Genomic DNA, 17671 nt, shown 5'->3' on the forward strand with positions numbered 1-17671 from the left:
TCAGTGGATAGAGCATCGGCCTGCAGACTGAGTGGTCCCGGGTTCGATTCCGGTCAAGGGCATGTACCTTGGTTGCGGGCACATCCCCAGTGGGAGGTGTGCAGGAGGCAGCTGATCGATGTTTCTCTCTCATCGATGTTTCTAGCTCTCTATCCCTCTCCCTTCCTCTCTGTAAAATATCAATAAAATATATTTTTTTTAAAAAAAGTTAAGCTCTCTTGGAGGCAAGAGAGTTAATGAAAAAAAAATTGAGATTCAGAAGTCGTTGGGAGCCACTGTTCTAGACGGACATGTTTGAAACCACTTGTTGTGCAGATAGGCAGCGATTTGACATCTGCAAGCAAAAGCCTTTTTTTTTTTTTTTTTTTTTTTTTTTTGCTTCTGCCTAAAGCCTCTGTCAAAAAGGAAAATTATCCTTTCCTAATTCTTTAGGTAAAGAATTCTTTCGCTCTCAGGTTGTGTGCGATATAAAGATTATGCCCCCACGCCTGTAAGCTCAGTTGAGTTTGTCTTGATAATGCTCATAGAAATCTAGGCTGTCATAATTAGGAGAGGGTTTAATGTGGCCCGCCCAGCCCTCTTCCCCTCAGCCAATGCTTGGACCCCCTTGCTGATGCCACTGTCAGCATGTGTCCCGTCTCTGTAAATCCCTCCAGTAACAGGGACCATCAAGCTCATGCGTTTTCCTAAGTGTAAATCATACACCAAAAGGGGATAGAACGGTTCTCACAGCATGTTATCGGCTGGACATGCTTCCTAGGGTCAGCCAGGTGTGCACCCAGCTCGTGTCCCCTGTGATCATCTCGTGATCGTCGTGTGCCCATCTCTGCTCACTGCTTACGCAAGGTGTCCTTAGAGAGGACGGGATTCTAGAGACAGTCGCCTACCCAGTGTAGAGTCCACCTCCCTCTAAGAAGCAGAGTGCCCTAGTCCGTCAGGAATACCTGCTTCCCAGCCTGCGAAGGGTGGTATTTAAACCAGACCTCCATCTACTTACTTTGATTTGCTGACCATATTTTTTAACCAAATATTTGGGCACAGGGCTTCTTTACCTGATATGTGGATATGTATGAAGAGTCTCACAGGTTAGTGAGAACACCATTAAAACTTAATATTGCCCTGGCTGGGTGGCTCACTTGGTTAGAGTGTCATCCTGATATACCAAGGTTGCAGTTCAATCCCAGGTCAGGGCATGTACAAAAAGCAACCAATGAATGCCTAAGTATGTGGAACAAGAAATCCATGGTTCTCTCTCTCTCTCTCTCTCTCTCTCTCTCTCTCTCTCTCTCTCTCTTTCTCCCCCTCTCTCTCTCCCCCCAACCCCTTCTCTCCCTGTTTCTTTCTCTCAAAAGTCAATCAATTAAAAAAACTACCTTGCCCTAACTGGTTTGGCTCAGTGGACAGAGCGTCGGCCTGTGGACTGAAAGGTCCCGGGTTCGATTCCGGTCAAGGGCATGTACCTGGGTTGCGGGCACATCCCCAGTGGGGGGTGTGCAGGAGGCAGCTGATCGATGTCTCTCTCTCATCAATGTTTCTAACTTTCTATCCCTCACTCTTCCTCTCTGTAAAAAATCAATAAAATATATTTTTTTAAAAAAACCACCCTAACATTAAGCCTCCTCTTCAGTATAAATGGAGATTTCTCCCTCCGGCTATATCATGCCACAGTGCACCGTCCTGGCAGAGCGCTGAGCTCTGGGGCCACATGTGAGAACTGACTTATCTGTTTTTCTGTACCTGGCTGCTTGACAATATCTGCGCTTTCCTTGAAACAAAATGAGGGTGGGTTAGAGATCTTATAACTGAACCCTGAACCGGGAGTGGCCACAGTATTACGAAGTTTGTGTTGAGAAACAGTAGAAATTTGAGGATATAAAGAGTTGGACTTTCAGGAATTAAGTTGTCCACAGAGTAACAGATGGCTTGGATGAGAGAAAGGAAGGAAGCCGTTCAGCGGCCGGTGGCCAGAGCCCAGGCCTGAGGCATTACACTTAGCACATCAGCTGTGCTGACACCATCAGAACATAAAGTGAGCAGGTGAGCTAGGATGTCAAAGGAAAAGGGAAGGTTTATGGTCCATAACTTCATACAGAGGAAGGAATTGTGATAGACTCTCAGATATCCTTGATGCCTGAAGAACGGCACAGCAAAATCTCATTTCGGAGAAAGATGAGTCCAGTTTTATGTCTCTTGAATGTGAGGTTGACCTGATACCCAGAACACTTTTGGTCTGAAGGTGTAGATAAGGAATGATCTGTAGAGGTTTTATTTACAATTATTAATAGATGAGCTCCTTAGGGGATTAAGTGTAGCAGGAGAGCAAGCTGAGTTCATGTTGCTGTTACAACTAAGATGATGCCATTGGAAATGTCTTCCCATCGGTTCTTTTAGAATTCCTTAAAAGATCAGTACTTTACTAACTGCTTTTTTTTTTAAGTGTTATTTATAGCAAATGTTTCATTTATTCAAAGTCCTCTGCTTTGTACCAAAAATTATTTAAAATAGGTGTCTTAATTTTTGTTTCTCCAGATTTTCTAATAGGTTTCATGTGGATCATTATAAATGTATAAAGTATTACAAACATAATCCTCAATTTGTAGATTTAAGTCCAACATATTTAAAATCTAATGTACCTGAAAAAATTAACCTACAGTTTTAACTGTAGGTTGTTATGCTTTTTATAGGGCATATCAGCCTACTTTTAAAAAATATATATATAGCCCTGACCGGTTTGGCTCAGTGGATAGAGCGCCAGCCTGCAAACTGAAAGGTCCCAGGTTCGATTCCAGTCAAGGGCATGGACCTTGGTTGCGGGCACATCCCCAGTAGGAGGTGTGCAGGAGGCAGCTGATCGATGTTTCTCTCCCATCGATGTTTCTAACTCTCTATCCCTCTCTCTTCCTCTCTGTAAAAAATCAATAAAATATATTAAAAAAATAAAATAAAATAAAATATATATATATTTTTATTATTATTATTATTATTATTATTATTATTATTATTTCCGAGAGGAAGGGAGAGGGAGAGAGAGATAGAAACATCAATGACGAGAGAGAATCATCGATTGGCTGCCTCCTGCACATCCCATTCTGGGGACCGATCCCGCAACCTGGGCATATGCCCTGCTGGGGAATCAAACCATGGCTTCCTGGTTCACAAGTTGACACTCAATCAGTGAGCCATGCTGGCAGGGCCAGCCTACATTTTTAAACAGGTTTATTTTCATTTACAAGTTTTATGTGGCACTTCTTTGGTAAAGGAAAGTTAAGAGTGGAACATAAGAGCGAGAGATGTGACTATGGAGACAGGGTCACAGAAGTGCCATGTTGCTGACTTTGAAAATGGAGAAGGGGAACATTCTAAAGAACACTGAGGCACCGGCATGCTCCCAGGAACACGCCGGAATTAAACTGAAATGCGGAAAGGCTTCCTGAACAATCAATGGAAAGCGCACAGGGGAGAGCCCTGATGGCCAAGGACCGAAGGGGGAGACCACACAGAGACTGGTGGGAGGGGCAGAGGCGCGAAAGGGCTGGCCGGGCACCCACAGGCGGCAACTGAAGTCCCGGAGAGATATCTCAGCTGTGGGGGTGCCACTGAGAACTCTGGGGTCTGATCCCGAAGCAGGGCTCCCCAGCAGAGAGCACCAAACTGAGGAGCATATCCACATGACATCTGGCTGTGAAAAGCAGTGGGGTGCTGTCTGCCAGGGAGTGGCAGCTGAAAGTTCGGGCACCCTCTTAAAGGGCCAACACACTAAACTCCCTGTGGAGCCACCCACCTTGTACTCTGGTAGAGGGAAGGTGAAGTGGACTGGAGCTGTGAGAGCAGAAGCCAGGACTGGGGACTTGGGGAATAGAGCTCAGAAGGCAGACACCCCAAGTTTCCTGGGCTCAGTCCTTCCCTCATGCAGCGGGGGACATCTTTCCCACGTAGACATCCGCCTTGCCTGGGGGAAGACAGTCCACACACACTAATGGAAAACACCTTGCCCTGAGGTCACTTAAGAGATTAAAAGTAGCCTCCAGGCAGAAGCAACTGCCCCACCTGAGTTGAAAAAAAACTCACCACACCTGAGGACGATTGCCTGGGGGTAATCTAAGTCAGAATCCTATTACAATAGGTCCTCAGGTTACTTTGGAGATCCGTTCCTATAGCAGGGCGAGATGTAACGTGATTTTTGCCCTAAGTCAGAACCCACCTACATAAGCACCTATGTCACTCACATGGAGCACATACACAGCAGTAATGAAGTGAAACAGTAAAAAAAATTAAAAGAAAGATAGCAATTCCTGACCTTTACTTGTGGTAAATAAATAATAAAAAACGTAAAGCGCATATGTACATAAGTCAAAATGACGGAACTTTTTTTCTTTATAAATACTGTAAATGGGAGATGGCAACGTAACCACGAAATGACATGTCAAGTCCGATGTTACCTGAGGACTGCCTGTCTGTAGACAGAGGTGGTCTTCTGGAGGCTTTGAGTCTTTGCCTGATCCAATTAGTCAGGAACAGCCTTTAACACTGTCCTATACTAGAGATTGAGAGGTATAGAGGATCTACTTAAAACATAGTCACAAACCCAAACAGACAACCAAAATGAGGAAACAAAGAAACAACCCCTGAATGAAAGAACTGGTGAAGAGATAAATGAAGCAGAGATAAGAAATTTATCTCAAACAGAGTTCCGAGTAATGATGTTAAAAATGCTCAACAGTATGAAAAAAGATATAGTAACTATGAAAAAAGAACAGTCTGAGATAAAGAATGATATAATACAAATAAAGAACACATTGGAAGGAATACACAGCAGATTAGGGGAAGCTGAGGATCAAATCAGTGAATTAGAAGACACTTGAAAATATCACTCAATTAGAGAACCAAAAAGAAAAAAAAAAAAAAAAAAAACAATTAAAAAAACAGGAGGACAGCCGAAACTGGTTTGGCTCAGTGGATGGAGCGTCGGCCTGCGGACTGAGGGGTCCCAAGTTTGATTCCGGTCAAGGGCATGTGCCTTGGTTGCAGGCACATCCCCAGTGGGAGGTGTGCAGGAGGCGGCTGATCGATGTTTCTCATCGACGTTTCTAGCTCTCTATCCCTCTCCCTTCCTCTCTGTAAAATATCAATAAAATATATATTTAAAAAAAAAAAACGAAAAACAGGAGGACAGCTTAAGGGAGCTGTGGGACAATGTGAAACGTAACAATATTAGAATAGCAGATGTGCCAGAAGAGACAGAAAGGGAGAAAGGAATAGAGAAGGTGTTTGAAGAAATAATGGTAGAAAACTTCCCTAACCTGGTAAAGGAAAAAGTCACACAAGTTCAGGAGGCACAGAGAACCCCAAACAAGAAGAACCTAACAGACCCACGCCCAGACATATCATACATAATTAAAATGCCAAAAATTAAAGACAAAGAGAGAACCTTAAAGGCAGCAAGAGAAAAGAAAACTGCTACCTACAAAGGAGCTCCCGTAAGGCTGACACCTGATTTCTCATCAGAAACTCTACAGGCCAGAAGGGAATGGCATGAAGTACTCAAGGTAATGGAAAGCGAGGATCTGAGACCAAGATAACTATGTCCAGCAAGGCTATCATTCAAAGTAGACGGTCAAACAAAGAGCTTCCCAGGAAAAAAAGGCTAGAGGAGTCCATCACCACCAAGCCAGCAGCACAAGAAATGCTGAAGGGATGGCTGTAAGGGACTGCTGAGAAGAAAAAACAGAAAGAGAAACGTACCCGTACAGAATTAAAATGGCTATAAATCAGTACCTCTCAATAATAACCCTAAATGTAAATGGATCAAATGCTCCAATCAAAAGGTGTAGGGTAGCTGAATGGATACAAAAACATGACCCAACTATATGCTGTCTACAAGACAACCACCTCAAAACGAAAGACACACACAGGATGAAAGTGAAGGGACGGAAAAAATTTTCCATGCAAATGGAAAAGAAAAAAAACTGGAGTAGCAATACTCATATCCAACAAAATAGACTTTAAAAGCATCATGCTAAGCGAAATAAGCCAGTCGGAGAAAGATAAATTTCATATGACCTCACTCATTTGTGGAATATAATGAACAACATAAACTGATGAACAAAAATAGAGCAAGAGGGAAAAAATATATATACTAGAATATAATGGAAGTAATCCTGTTATCTGCAGATTTTTAATATTTCCTACAACTTTTGTGATATCATACTATGTTAGTACAGTTTTGGTGATATTATTATACTTAGAATCCTTTTATTCTTGAAATATTAATGTTTATTGCATTATTATACATAAGGTAATATTATTATATATAAGGTCATTTTTCTTTTTTTTTAATATATTTTATTGATATTTTACAGAGAGGAAGGGAGGGGGATAGAGAGTCAGAAACATCGATGAGAGAGAAACATCGATCAGCTGCCTCCTGCACACCTCCCACCGGGGATGTGCCCGCAACCAAGGCACGTGCCCCTGACCGGAATCGAACCCGGGACCTCCCAGTCCGCAGGCCGACGCTCTATCCACTGAGCCAAACCGGTTTCGGCAGGTCATTTTTCTTGAATAATTGGTGTTTATTGTATGTAACATCATATTTAAAATCGTTTTTCTTGAGAAAAAAAAGAGAACAGATAATTTTGAAGTTAATGACATTCATTCTTGGAAATGGCATGGTAAGTGCTATATTTTAACTTAATATTGTTATTTTATAAGGTGCTCAGTTAATTTATTTCCTGTGTGCAAGTATATTTACATTCAATAAAAAATTTTTGATTTTTGACATAATAGACTAAGTGTTCCATTTAATCTAGACCAATGCCTGAGAGACTACTTGGGCCTTGAATACCATCCATTCTACCATTTTCTTAGTGTCAAGAACTCAGGATTCCTTTTTTGGGTTTGTAAAACAAATAAGGTTTCCCCAATCTTCTTGCTACTTTTGTAAAAACACTTCTCTTTCTTCCCTTTGTAATTCTGAGGATATTTCTGTTCCCACTTGGTTCTTCATTGGACGAACTAAGCATTACTTTTTCTGCCAGCCAGGCCAATTTTAACCTAAAATTTAGAGAAACGATTTAGGGTGATCTGACTAAAAATATTGGTGATGTGATGTGTATAATACTTGCTGTAGTGCAGTTATCTGCCCAAGCCTTTGAAATTGGGGTGCTGCGGTTTGAGGTCCACGTGACTGCTACTCTGGGAGACAGCCCACGTTCTAAGTGCAGTGGGCAGAGGAAACAGTGGCTTCTCGAATTACAGGGGGAGATGTTTTGAAATCAAGGTGTGGCCAGGTAAAAGTTCTCTTTCTCAAAAGACACTTGAAAATATCACTCAATTAGAGAACCAAAAAGAAAAAAAAAAACAATTAAAAAAACAGGAGGACAGCCGAAACCGGTTTGGCTCAGTGGATAGAGCGTCTGCCTGCGGACTGAAGGGTTGCAGGTTCGATTCCGGTCAGGGGCATGTACCTTGGTTGCGGGCATGTCTCCAGTGGGAGGTGTGCAGGAGGCAGCTGATCGATGTTTCTCTCTCATCGATGTTTCTAACTCTCTATCCCTCTCCCTTCCTCTCTGTAAAAAATCAATAAAATATATTTAAAAAAAAAAAAAAAAGGCAACTCCAGTAGCTCCAGACAGCAGCAGCAAGGGTTTCCATATTTAATGATAACGGATATTGATTCTCCCGAGCAGTAGCTGGGAAAACCCTCGTGAGTGAGTGACTCAAGCAAGGTTTTGTTAGTATGTAATGAAATCTAGAAGCAGGGAACAGATGGGGTAGATTGAGTGTCACCGGGGGAGACTGTGGAGAGGGGGCAGGGGTGAGCTTGATTTAGTCCGCAGAATCTGCGGAGTAAGGACAGCGCCGTCTCAGCCAACAGCAATGCCTGGAAGCGCTGAGACGAGTGGCCATATGGTGTGAAGTCAGAATGCCCAGATCAGACAGGCTGTGCGCTGGGAAAAGGGGGCGGAAGGTGGACCAGGGCAGCGGCTAATGCACCTAGACAGCCTTGAGAGCTGGGCTTCGGTTTACTGGCAAAGGGAATGAACACCGAGCCGCTGTATCTGTGCTGGCTTCTCCCCTCCCCTGCAGACACCCCAACACACACGCTGACATGCACTCACAGCCCTTCTTACCAGAGGGTTAGAATTCATGTCATCTGGCCTAGCTCACTCTGTTTTAATAGAGCCTGTTGGTACGTGCTACACACATAACTATATATGTCTCGAATGTGTGTTCATTTCTTTCAGTTTCAGAATTTGATTATCACGTTCCAGGGAGCAGTGAACATTGCTGACTTTACTCAGTAAAAACCCTTCAGAGGCTCCATTAGACCCTCTGAGACTTAACATCAGGCGGGTTCCTGGGTAGGGACCTTTATATTCGCCCTGGTCCTCATGCTCTGGTCACCAGCTTGAAATTTTCATAATTCCTGGGCAATTTTATTTGCACTGGGCTCTGCAAATTATGTACCAGTTTTATCAACAAGGACTTCATAAGTGCCAATCCCAAGCTAAAGGACATAGGATTCTAGTTTCAAGTGGAAAGTCTAATGTTAGCAGCACAGTAGAAAACCGTTCCGTGTAAAGGTTAAGAGAAATGACTTGGGAGTTGGTAACATCTGGTTTGTCCCAGATCTGGCCCAGCTGGCGCTGTAAGACCCTCCGTATGTGACTTAACCTCTGTTAGCCTCCGTCTCCTCCTCATAAATAACTGTCATCATACTTTCACCTTGTACATACTTTCACCAAGAAGCAGGCACAGAATGTTCTCAGCAGGATAACTTGTAAAAGCCCCAAACTGAAAAAAATCAAATGTCTATAGCGGAATCAATAAAGAGTAATGAATTAATACAATAGTAATATTTTATAGCAAGGAGAATGAATGAACCACAACTACCAGCAGCCATGTGGGTGAAACAAACGTGGTACTGAGAAAACGAAAGTGGACTTAAAGGAATGTCATTTCTCTTACATAAAATGAGACAGACCAAAGGAACCTGTGCTGCCAGCCGGAGCGATCCAGGATTCCTGGGGAGGGCGGAGGTGAGCAGCAGGGGCGCAGAAGCTTCTGGTGCCGGAGCTGTTTCCTGCGTGGTGCGCGTTACTTCGCAAAGATCAGCAGCTGGGCAGCAGGGCCTCGGCACTTCCCGTGTGCGTTGTGCTCCTCAATGAATTTACACTTAAGAGAACAGCCTTGCCCTGGCCAGTTCGGCTCAGTGGATAGAGCGTCGGCCTGCGGACCGAAGGGTCTGGATTGATTCGGGTCAAGGGCAAGTCCCTCGGGTGCAGGCTCCATCCCAGCCGGGCCCTGGTCAGGGCACGAGAGGCAACCACTCGATGTGTTTCTCGCACATCGATATTTCTCTCCGGCTGTCCCTCTCTCTTCCACTCTCTCTAAAATCAATGGGAAAATAGCCTCGGGTGAGGATTTGAAAAAGGGAAAAAAATCGTCCCGCCCTGGTTAGTGTGGCTCGGTGTTGAAGCGCCATCCTGTGCCCCAAAAGGTCACCGGTGGGATTCCCGGTCAGGGCACATGCCAGCCAATCAGCTGATGTTTCTCCGTCTCTACCCCTCTCCCTTCCTCTATCTCTAAAATAAAAATAATAAAATAGTCTTTCATAAAATTATTATGAAAATTAAAGAAACAACGGGAATCCTTAGATGTGCTTCAAGAATCCAGACTACAGATTTAAATACCTCCATTAAGTGGTTGAAAAGGGTTACAGAAGAATTAGGGGCACAGTTTTGATGTCTTGATGGGACACTTTTTTCTTTTTAAATCCTTACCCAAGGGTATGTTTTTATTGATTTGAGAGAGAAAAAGAGAGAGGGCAACATCAATGTGAGAGAGAAACATTGACGGGTCGTCTCCCATTGGCCTGGACCAGGGATCAAACCTGTAACCAAGGGATGTGCCCTCACCCAGAACCCACCCACAGCCTTCTGGTGTAGGGACAATGCTTCAACCAGCTGAGCCACTTTCCCTTTCGAATGGTCTTTTTTAAGACTTTGAACGCCTTTTAAATGACACCTTTGGTGATTACAATTGAGCTCTCTGAACCTCTCCCATTTCCCCACCTCCCCCAAGTACATCTGATCGTTTTTATTGAATAGCAAAGTGAAATTAAGCACATGCTCAGCTCCATGTGGAAAGCTGACCTGTAAGCCCATTCTCTGCTAAGATGGCATATTCACTCCTGTGATCACCTTCAAGCACTATTATCTCCAGGCGTCCTCAAACTACAGCCCGCGGGCCACATGCGGCCCGCCGAGGACATGGATCTGGCCCGCCGGGTGCCACTGCCTGTCCTGCTTAGCAGCCGACGCGTCCCGGGCCCGCAGTGCGCATAGGAATTTGTTCATAGTTTTTTTTTTAAACTATAGTCCAGCCCTCCAACGGTCTGAGGGACAGTGAACTGGCCCCCTGTTTAAAAAGTGTGAGGACCCCTGATCTAAATGTATTTGTTTGAAAACTACGTTGACAGTTGTCATTTTATCCTTTGCCAGCACTGTTTTTAATGTTTGCTTTCACTTGGTACAGAGGACATCTTGTTGGTTTATTTCATGTATACATGTTTTTCTTTTTTTGTTTTGCTTTAGGTGACTATGAAAGGCTTATATTTTCAACAGAGTTCTACAAATGAAAAAATAACATTTGTTTTTCAAGAACGGGTGAGAAAAATTGTTTAATCATTAAACGAAATAAGATAAGTATATTTACCCAGTTTAAATGATCTGTTAGTGAAACTTAAACGAAACTCTAAAAATTACTTTCCTTTAATTGTGTGTTACAGTGGTGGCCCATATTGTAGTATAACTATATTTTTAAAAGAGTTGCTACAAAAGTTTTTAGTCCCCTGGGTGGTGGTTTAAAAGATATTAGGAAAACAATACAACCTTAATAGTCTTATATGTTGCAAAATTAACTCAACTTATTTTGAATACCACGATAAAGTAAATTTCCAGATTGTAGTCATATTTCAGAAAATACATTCTCTCAAACTGTGAAATAAAAGAGGTGGAAAAGCATTGTTGTCCACATTAATTTCTGAGCTTTGCAAAGTTACCTTATTCACTAAGCTTTAAATGGTTTCTAGTGGGGTTTTTTTTTTTCCACTTTAAGCATAGATAGTGAAATTTTCATATATTGGTGATTGTTTGAAAGGTTTGTCACAAGCCAAAATCATTCCAGTGGTAGAAGCGAGCTGTCTGAGATTCGGACTCTTTTTTTTTTTTTAATATATTTTATTGATTTTTTACAGAGAGGAAGAGAGAGGGATAGAAAGTTAGAAACATCGATGAGAGAGAGACATCGATCAGCTGCCTCCTGCACGCCCCCCACTGGGGATGTGCCTGCAACCCAGGTACATGCCCTTGACCGGAATCGAACCTGGGACCCTTTAGTCCGCAGGCTGACGCTCTATCCGCTGAGCCAAACCAGTTAGGGCAGATTCTGACTCTTGACTTAAATGATGTTGGGAGTTAGTGAAAGATGACAGAGGAAAACTGGATTGTGTTCATGGTTCCAAAAACCTTATTAAACTATGGAATATGCAAGTATGGCATACAAATAGCTCTTACTTTTCATCCCTAAAGTTAGATTTGGGGCCTGTTTAATTTTGTTCAGTTGAGTATGAAAATTTTCACATCATGAAGGCCTGGGCTCAAATGAATGTGTAATATTCTGTTTTCATTGGTTCTAGGAAAATCTTCCTGTTGCCGAGGACAACTATGTGAAACTTCAAGTTAAAGCTTGTGCTCTGAGCCACATAAATACAAAGGTATGGGTGCTTTTATTTGGGCCAAAAGTCAGAAGAGAATTCGTAGTCTATTTAGTTTACTGATATAATGATAACTGACTTCTGAGTGCCAAGAAATTGTCATCCTTAGAAGAACAGAATAGCTAGGGGGAAAGTTCGTGTGAATTTGTATGTTTCCATATTAAGGTATTAGTCTAACTGAAGTCATGAAGTTTACATTATTATAGGAAAACAACTTATAAGCTCCTTTGCATTGTGAAAGGCTGAGAATTTATAATCACTCAGGCCTATAATCAAGGAAGAAAACACTTTTATAAACATAGTAAAAATATAGAAATTGAATCAACTAAGTAATTAACTGTCTATTCTATAGATATTTCTAGTTAGCGTCTTTAGACAGACATTTCTCTTTGTCTTTCTCTCAGGCATACACATCCCCAGCCTCTCACTACCCCTAGTAATCTTCCATGGTTGACCATGAAATACATGGAGAGTTTTCAAACGGTAAACTGTGGCTGAGTGAGCTATGGTAGATACAGCAGGGCCATTTTCTCTGTTTTGTAAAAATCAATACCAAAGTTTTATTGGGCCTTAAGTTATTGGAGTATAATGTCACCATCATTTCCAGGAACCTAAAAGTTTTCTGCAGTGAAGCCACATTTAGGGAAATCACAGAACGAAGTCAGATCTTCCCTCGGCTGCTCTGTGCCCGAGCGACTTGAGAGGGAAGATGCCGTGCAGCCCTCCGAGCAGGAAGAGGACCGCTCCTTGTCTGCGGGGTTCTGTGCGCAGCCCTTCCATGGTGTCCCTTTTTTTTTTTTTTTTTTTTTTTTTTTTAAATATATTTTATTGACTTTTCACAGAGAGGAAGGGAGAGGGATAGAGAGTTAGAAACATCGATGAGAGAGGAACATCGATCAGCTGCCTCCTGCACACCTCCCACCGGGGTTGTGCCCGCAACCAAGGTACATGCCCTTGACCGGAATCGAACCCGGGACCCTTCAGTCCACAGGCCGACGCTCTATCCACTGAGCCAAACCGGCTTCGGCATCCATGGGGTCCTTTTTAATCCGCGAAAAATGCATTAACATCCCCGTCTAGGAACAGGGAAGAAAGGGACAAACTGGGCTTCTATCACGACCTCTTCTTAACATCTTTGGGATACTGGAGGCCCTCGAAGGTGCAATAAAGCAAGAAAAAGATATAAAAGATACAGCAATTGGAAAAGAGAGGAAAATCCGAGTCTAGGAGATTATCTCATGTCCGATAGAAATAGTGAAGTAAATTCCATGAGATATTGCACAACCACTAAACATCACGGCTGTGAAAGTGTGCAGCGATGTACAAAAACGCTTAAGGTGAGTGACGGAAGCGGGATGCAGTTGCTACAACCATGATTACAGCTCTGTACAAGAGTGCATAAAAGAGCCGAAACCGGTTTGGCTCAGTGGATAGAGCGTCAGCCTGTGGACTGAAGGGTCCTGGGTTCGATTCCGGTCAGGGCACGTACCTTGGTTGCAGGCACATCCCCAGTAAGGGGTGTGCAGGAGGCAGCTGATCGATGTTTCTCTCTCATTGATGTTTCTAACTCTCTATCTCTCTCCCTTCCTCTCTGTAAAATATCAATAAAATATATTAAAAAAAAAAAGAGTGCATGAAAGAAACCATATAGGAAGACATAACGTAAAACACCCAGTATTTCTGTGAGTGTCATGTTGTCATCTTAGCAAAAGTACCAAGTTCCACACTGAAAGATTTTTCCGGCAACCAGGTATATATGTAGATGATCTTATAGAGGAGATCTAAATATTGAAAGGTAAAAAATATATACAAGAGAATCACTTCAATTTCTTTTTACGTACCGTTCCTAAAATACTATGATACCGACAAATATGTTCCATGGCTCTGGTATTATTATAACAGTATAAATGGCAGGAACTTAAACTACAGGCTGATCTGTACTAATATATGCTCTGTCACTGCAAAAGTCAAGTGTTTAGTTTGGCCAGAATATTAACAAAACACTAATCTCTCAAAAATATATGATTTATTCTTTTAAAAAAAATTCCAAATTGAAAATAAATGGCAATTTTCCTAAGTATATCCATCACCTCTTCCCACCTGCTTCTTAATCGAAGACATGCGACAAACAGGGGATTTTAAAGGCTGTGGGAAGGAGAGCCTTTGTTCTCAGTAGCCACACCCCCTCATTCACAGCACCCTCCCAAGCTCCCTCACCCCAGCTAATGGGTTGACTGGTAAATTTGGGACGTAATTTCCCTTCATACTTGGAAGAAGAAAGATAACGAAGTATGTTAATGGTGATTGGAGTAATGATACTCATACCTAATCCCTACATAACAACTGATTCTTACTCTAACGAGAAACCTATCTGGTGACGTTGTTTGCTTTGTCTTTATTCCAAATATTGAATCATATTTGCTTTTCTTGTGGTTTGATTTGTGCTCTTGCTTTCCTCTGGTATAAGAAGCCAGGATTTATTTTGGATAATAAATAGCCTTTGTCATGATTTAGCTTCTGGCGGAAATGAAGATGGAGAAGGATTTCTTTCCTGTTGGGAGAGAAATCGCTGGAATTGTGTTAGATGGTAAGTTTCCAGATGTAAATACCTGTATCTACTTTCTAAGGTAGAAGAATTACATGGCAGCCAATTGGGAACTGGCACACAAAATCACACACTCGCCATCAAATAGGAAATGTAATTATACAGAAAGGTTTTCCTTTTTAAATTAAAAAGAAAAATAGAACTTAACTGGTGTTTTATAATTGAAGAGCGTATTATCCTTCAGTAAATATTTAGGGATTATGTATTGCAATCTATCAGCAGTCATACTGAATAGAATGACCAATATTGTTTACAAACCAGCATAAATTCCTTCTGTACATTGGCCTTTGGCCCAAACTCACATAATAGTAACTACATGGACAGTACATTTTAAAGTTGGTGTGAAATTGAGCATTTAAAAGTTAAACAGTTTGCTCATCTAAAAATGGGTTCTGCCCTGGCTGGGGTGGCTCAGTGGTTGAGCATTGACCTATGAACCAGGAGGTCAGGGTTCGATTCCAGGTCAGGGCACATGCCCGGGTTGCAGGCTCGATCCCGAGTAGGGGGCGTACAGGAGGCAGCTGATCAGTAATTCTCTCTCATCATTGATGTTTCTATCTTTCTCTCCCTCTCCCTTCCTCACTGAAATCAATAAAAATATATTTTAAAATAAATAAATTAATTAATTAATAAAAATGGGTTCTGGGGAGAAATAACCAGTAAGATTTTATGATTGCCTTAAGTCAAAAAATTGTTTATTTAGTAAATAATGGTCTTAACATGCAGTACAGTAAGCTAAGAACTTGAAATAATTTGTTTCTAAATAGACCAACCATTCATACTCACGGCTAACGGGTAGTTCATGATCAGTGAGTATATGGTTGCTCTTTCCGCATGTGCGTGAGTGAGCATGGAATACAGTGGGCTAGGCTATTTGAGTTTTGCCTGTAATTTTAACCCAGAATATATTTGATACTTTCTCAGTGTAATCTTCTCCCAGCTAAATCATCATTTCATTCCCTCTCCTTTCTTCTACTCACACTGTAGGAAAATAAAAATAAGAATTATAATGGCCAGAAGACGAGTAATCATTTATGTATTCATTTATTCCATATTTAATGAGCACTTGCTAAGTGCTTGATATCTGAAGATGAATAAGATAGAGTCCCTACCCTCCAAGGGTTCATAATCTGGCCCTGGCCTGGGTGCTCAGTGGTTAGTGCATTGGCCTGTGCACCAGGTTCCGCCCCCCCCAACTCTCTCACATCATCTCTCTCTCTCTCTCTTTCTATCTCTCTCTCTCTCTCTTGCCCCCTCACCCCCCTCACTTCCACTCTCTCTAAAATATCAATGGGGGAAATATCCTCTAATATTTTTCTGGATTGCCAAAAACGAAGTGTGCACAGTGTAGGGGAGGGACAGCTGGGCACCCGCGGGGCGCTGTGGAGGTCTGAGGACAGGAGCCGGCCCAGCGAGAAGAAACAGAAGCTCCTTGGAGTGAGCGGGCAGCGAGGGCGGCCAGGAGTCGCTCAGGGAGGGGTGCCCCGAGCGAGGCACAGCAAGTGCTGTCATGCGTGTAGGGACTCAGGAAAAGAAAGGAATGGCGGTCCGGTGTTGGCTAAGACACTTGGCACAGAAACTCTTTGTCAAGAGCACACTTCCAACAGCAGAGTAAAGACAGTGACCCCGATGCTCCAGTGACGACACGGACACCCTGCTTTCCCCTGGACAAATGAGGCGGGCTGGCGGGTGGCTCAGTTGGTTGAGCAGGGTCCCATGCACCTAAAGGTGGCAGGTGCAATGCCCAGTCAGGGCGCAGACCAAGGTTTCGGGTTCGAGCCCCAGTTGGGGTGGGTACAGGAGACAACTGATGGATGTTTCTCTCACATCAATGTGTGGTTTTTTTTTTCTCTCCCTCTGCCTCTCTCTCTAACATCAATAGACACCCCCTCAGATGAGGATTAAAAAGAAAGGGGGGGACGAGGCATGAGGGTAGGCAAGGGCCAGACCATGCAGGCCTCCTGTGTCAGCCGGGTGGTGAGGGAGGGATTGGAGCAGCCGCCAAGTGAGGTAGCTCGCAGGCACCCGGCCTTGGGGTATGGCAGCAGGGCTGGCTGGGTTGTAGACCAATAGCCATGAGACGATGGAGTCCAGAACCGGGGCATCGGTGGTAAAGGTGAAGAAGACGTACATGTGCAAGAAATACTGAGGCAGTAAAGTCAGCATGGCTCAATAACTGCCTGGAACAGAGGCATTGAAAACAGGCAGGAGCCAGGAGTGACTCACAGCATTCTGGCTAAGCTGTGAACTGGTGCCACCAGTTGATAAGGGGAGAGGATTTCATTAGGAGGAAGACCGAGAGGTCAGATTTATGATTGTTGAGTTCAGGTACCTGAGTGACATTCCCTGGAGATACCTAGTGAGCAGTATTGCGATTTGAGCTCAAAGGTGAGAGTGCAGGCAGAGCATGTATGTGAGAGTTGTCAGCACGTAGGTTCTGTTTGAAATAATAACTCTCCCGGGCGGTGGCAGCAATGGAGAAGGGACATGTGCATAAGCATGGAACCCTTGGGATGTGAACTCAGGGACAGTCCAAAGCAGCGTGAAGGAAGCCAGGGAAAAGGACCGGAGTGGTCCCCGGAGGAGGGGCAGGAGCGGAAAGCAGAGAAAAGTGCCGCGGACCAGCAGGCGCAGCTACGGCCGGAGGACGGCCAGAGGGAGCCACGAACAGGCCCAGGAGGGCCGGCGTGGGACTGAGACCGAGTTCCCCGGGGGCCGTTACAGGACAGGCCCGCCAGCATCCACCGCAGACGTCAGATTCCCGCCTCGTTCTTGGCCTCGGCCACTTTCTCACCTGAGGCTGGAAGAACGTCTGCCCGGGATGCTCTGGGGATGAAGTGTGAATCGCGACAATGCTGCGCGTCAGCGGCCATTCAGTGGCATTTAGTGTTTTCCTCCCTGTCCTCTTATAACAGGGGTGGGCAAACTTTTTGACTCGAGGGCCACCATGGGTTCTTAAACTGGACCGGAGGGCCGGAACAAAAGCATGGATGGAGTGTTTGTGGGAACTAATATAAATTCAAAGTAAAGGAGCGGAGGGGAGAGCAAGAGAACCGGATAGAACAGCCGGATCCGGCCCGCGGGCCGTAGTTTGCCCACGGCTGTCTTATAACTATCTGGACAAAAATATTCTAAAGCATTGACGGACGGGCGGCTCTTTGTCTACATGTGCTGAAAAATGTAATTGTCATTTCTGTATAGTCCCCAAAAGTTTCTTGGCACCGGTTGGAATTTACTTCCATAATTCCAAGTCCAAGTAATTTAATATGTGATCTCACCACAGTTTC

General features: G+C 43.6%; 1 protein-coding gene across 5 annotated transcripts in view; it reads left to right on the forward strand.

Annotated features, from left to right (window-relative positions):
* DONSON (DNA replication fork stabilization factor DONSON) overlaps positions 1–17671 on the forward strand; it is a 50275-nt gene that overhangs the window by 2746 nt on the left and 29858 nt on the right. For all 5 annotated transcript variants that reach the window (XR_013959941.1, XR_013959942.1, XR_013959943.1 and 2 more), the window contains exons 2-4: positions 10599–10670; positions 11702–11779; positions 14294–14366. Coding sequence is in view for 1 of the 5 variants with exons in the window: in XM_080656363.1 (XP_080512489.1) it covers positions 10605–10670; positions 11702–11779; positions 14294–14366 (217 nt within the window). In the remaining 4 variants the exon portion in view is untranslated. The remainder of the gene's footprint in view (positions 1–10598; positions 10671–11701; positions 11780–14293; positions 14367–17671) is intronic.

This window comes from Plecotus auritus (assembly GCF_963455305.1).
Source record: "Plecotus auritus genome assembly, chromosome: 2".
In the NCBI taxonomy this organism is placed as follows: Eukaryota; Metazoa; Chordata; class Mammalia; order Chiroptera; family Vespertilionidae; genus Plecotus; species Plecotus auritus.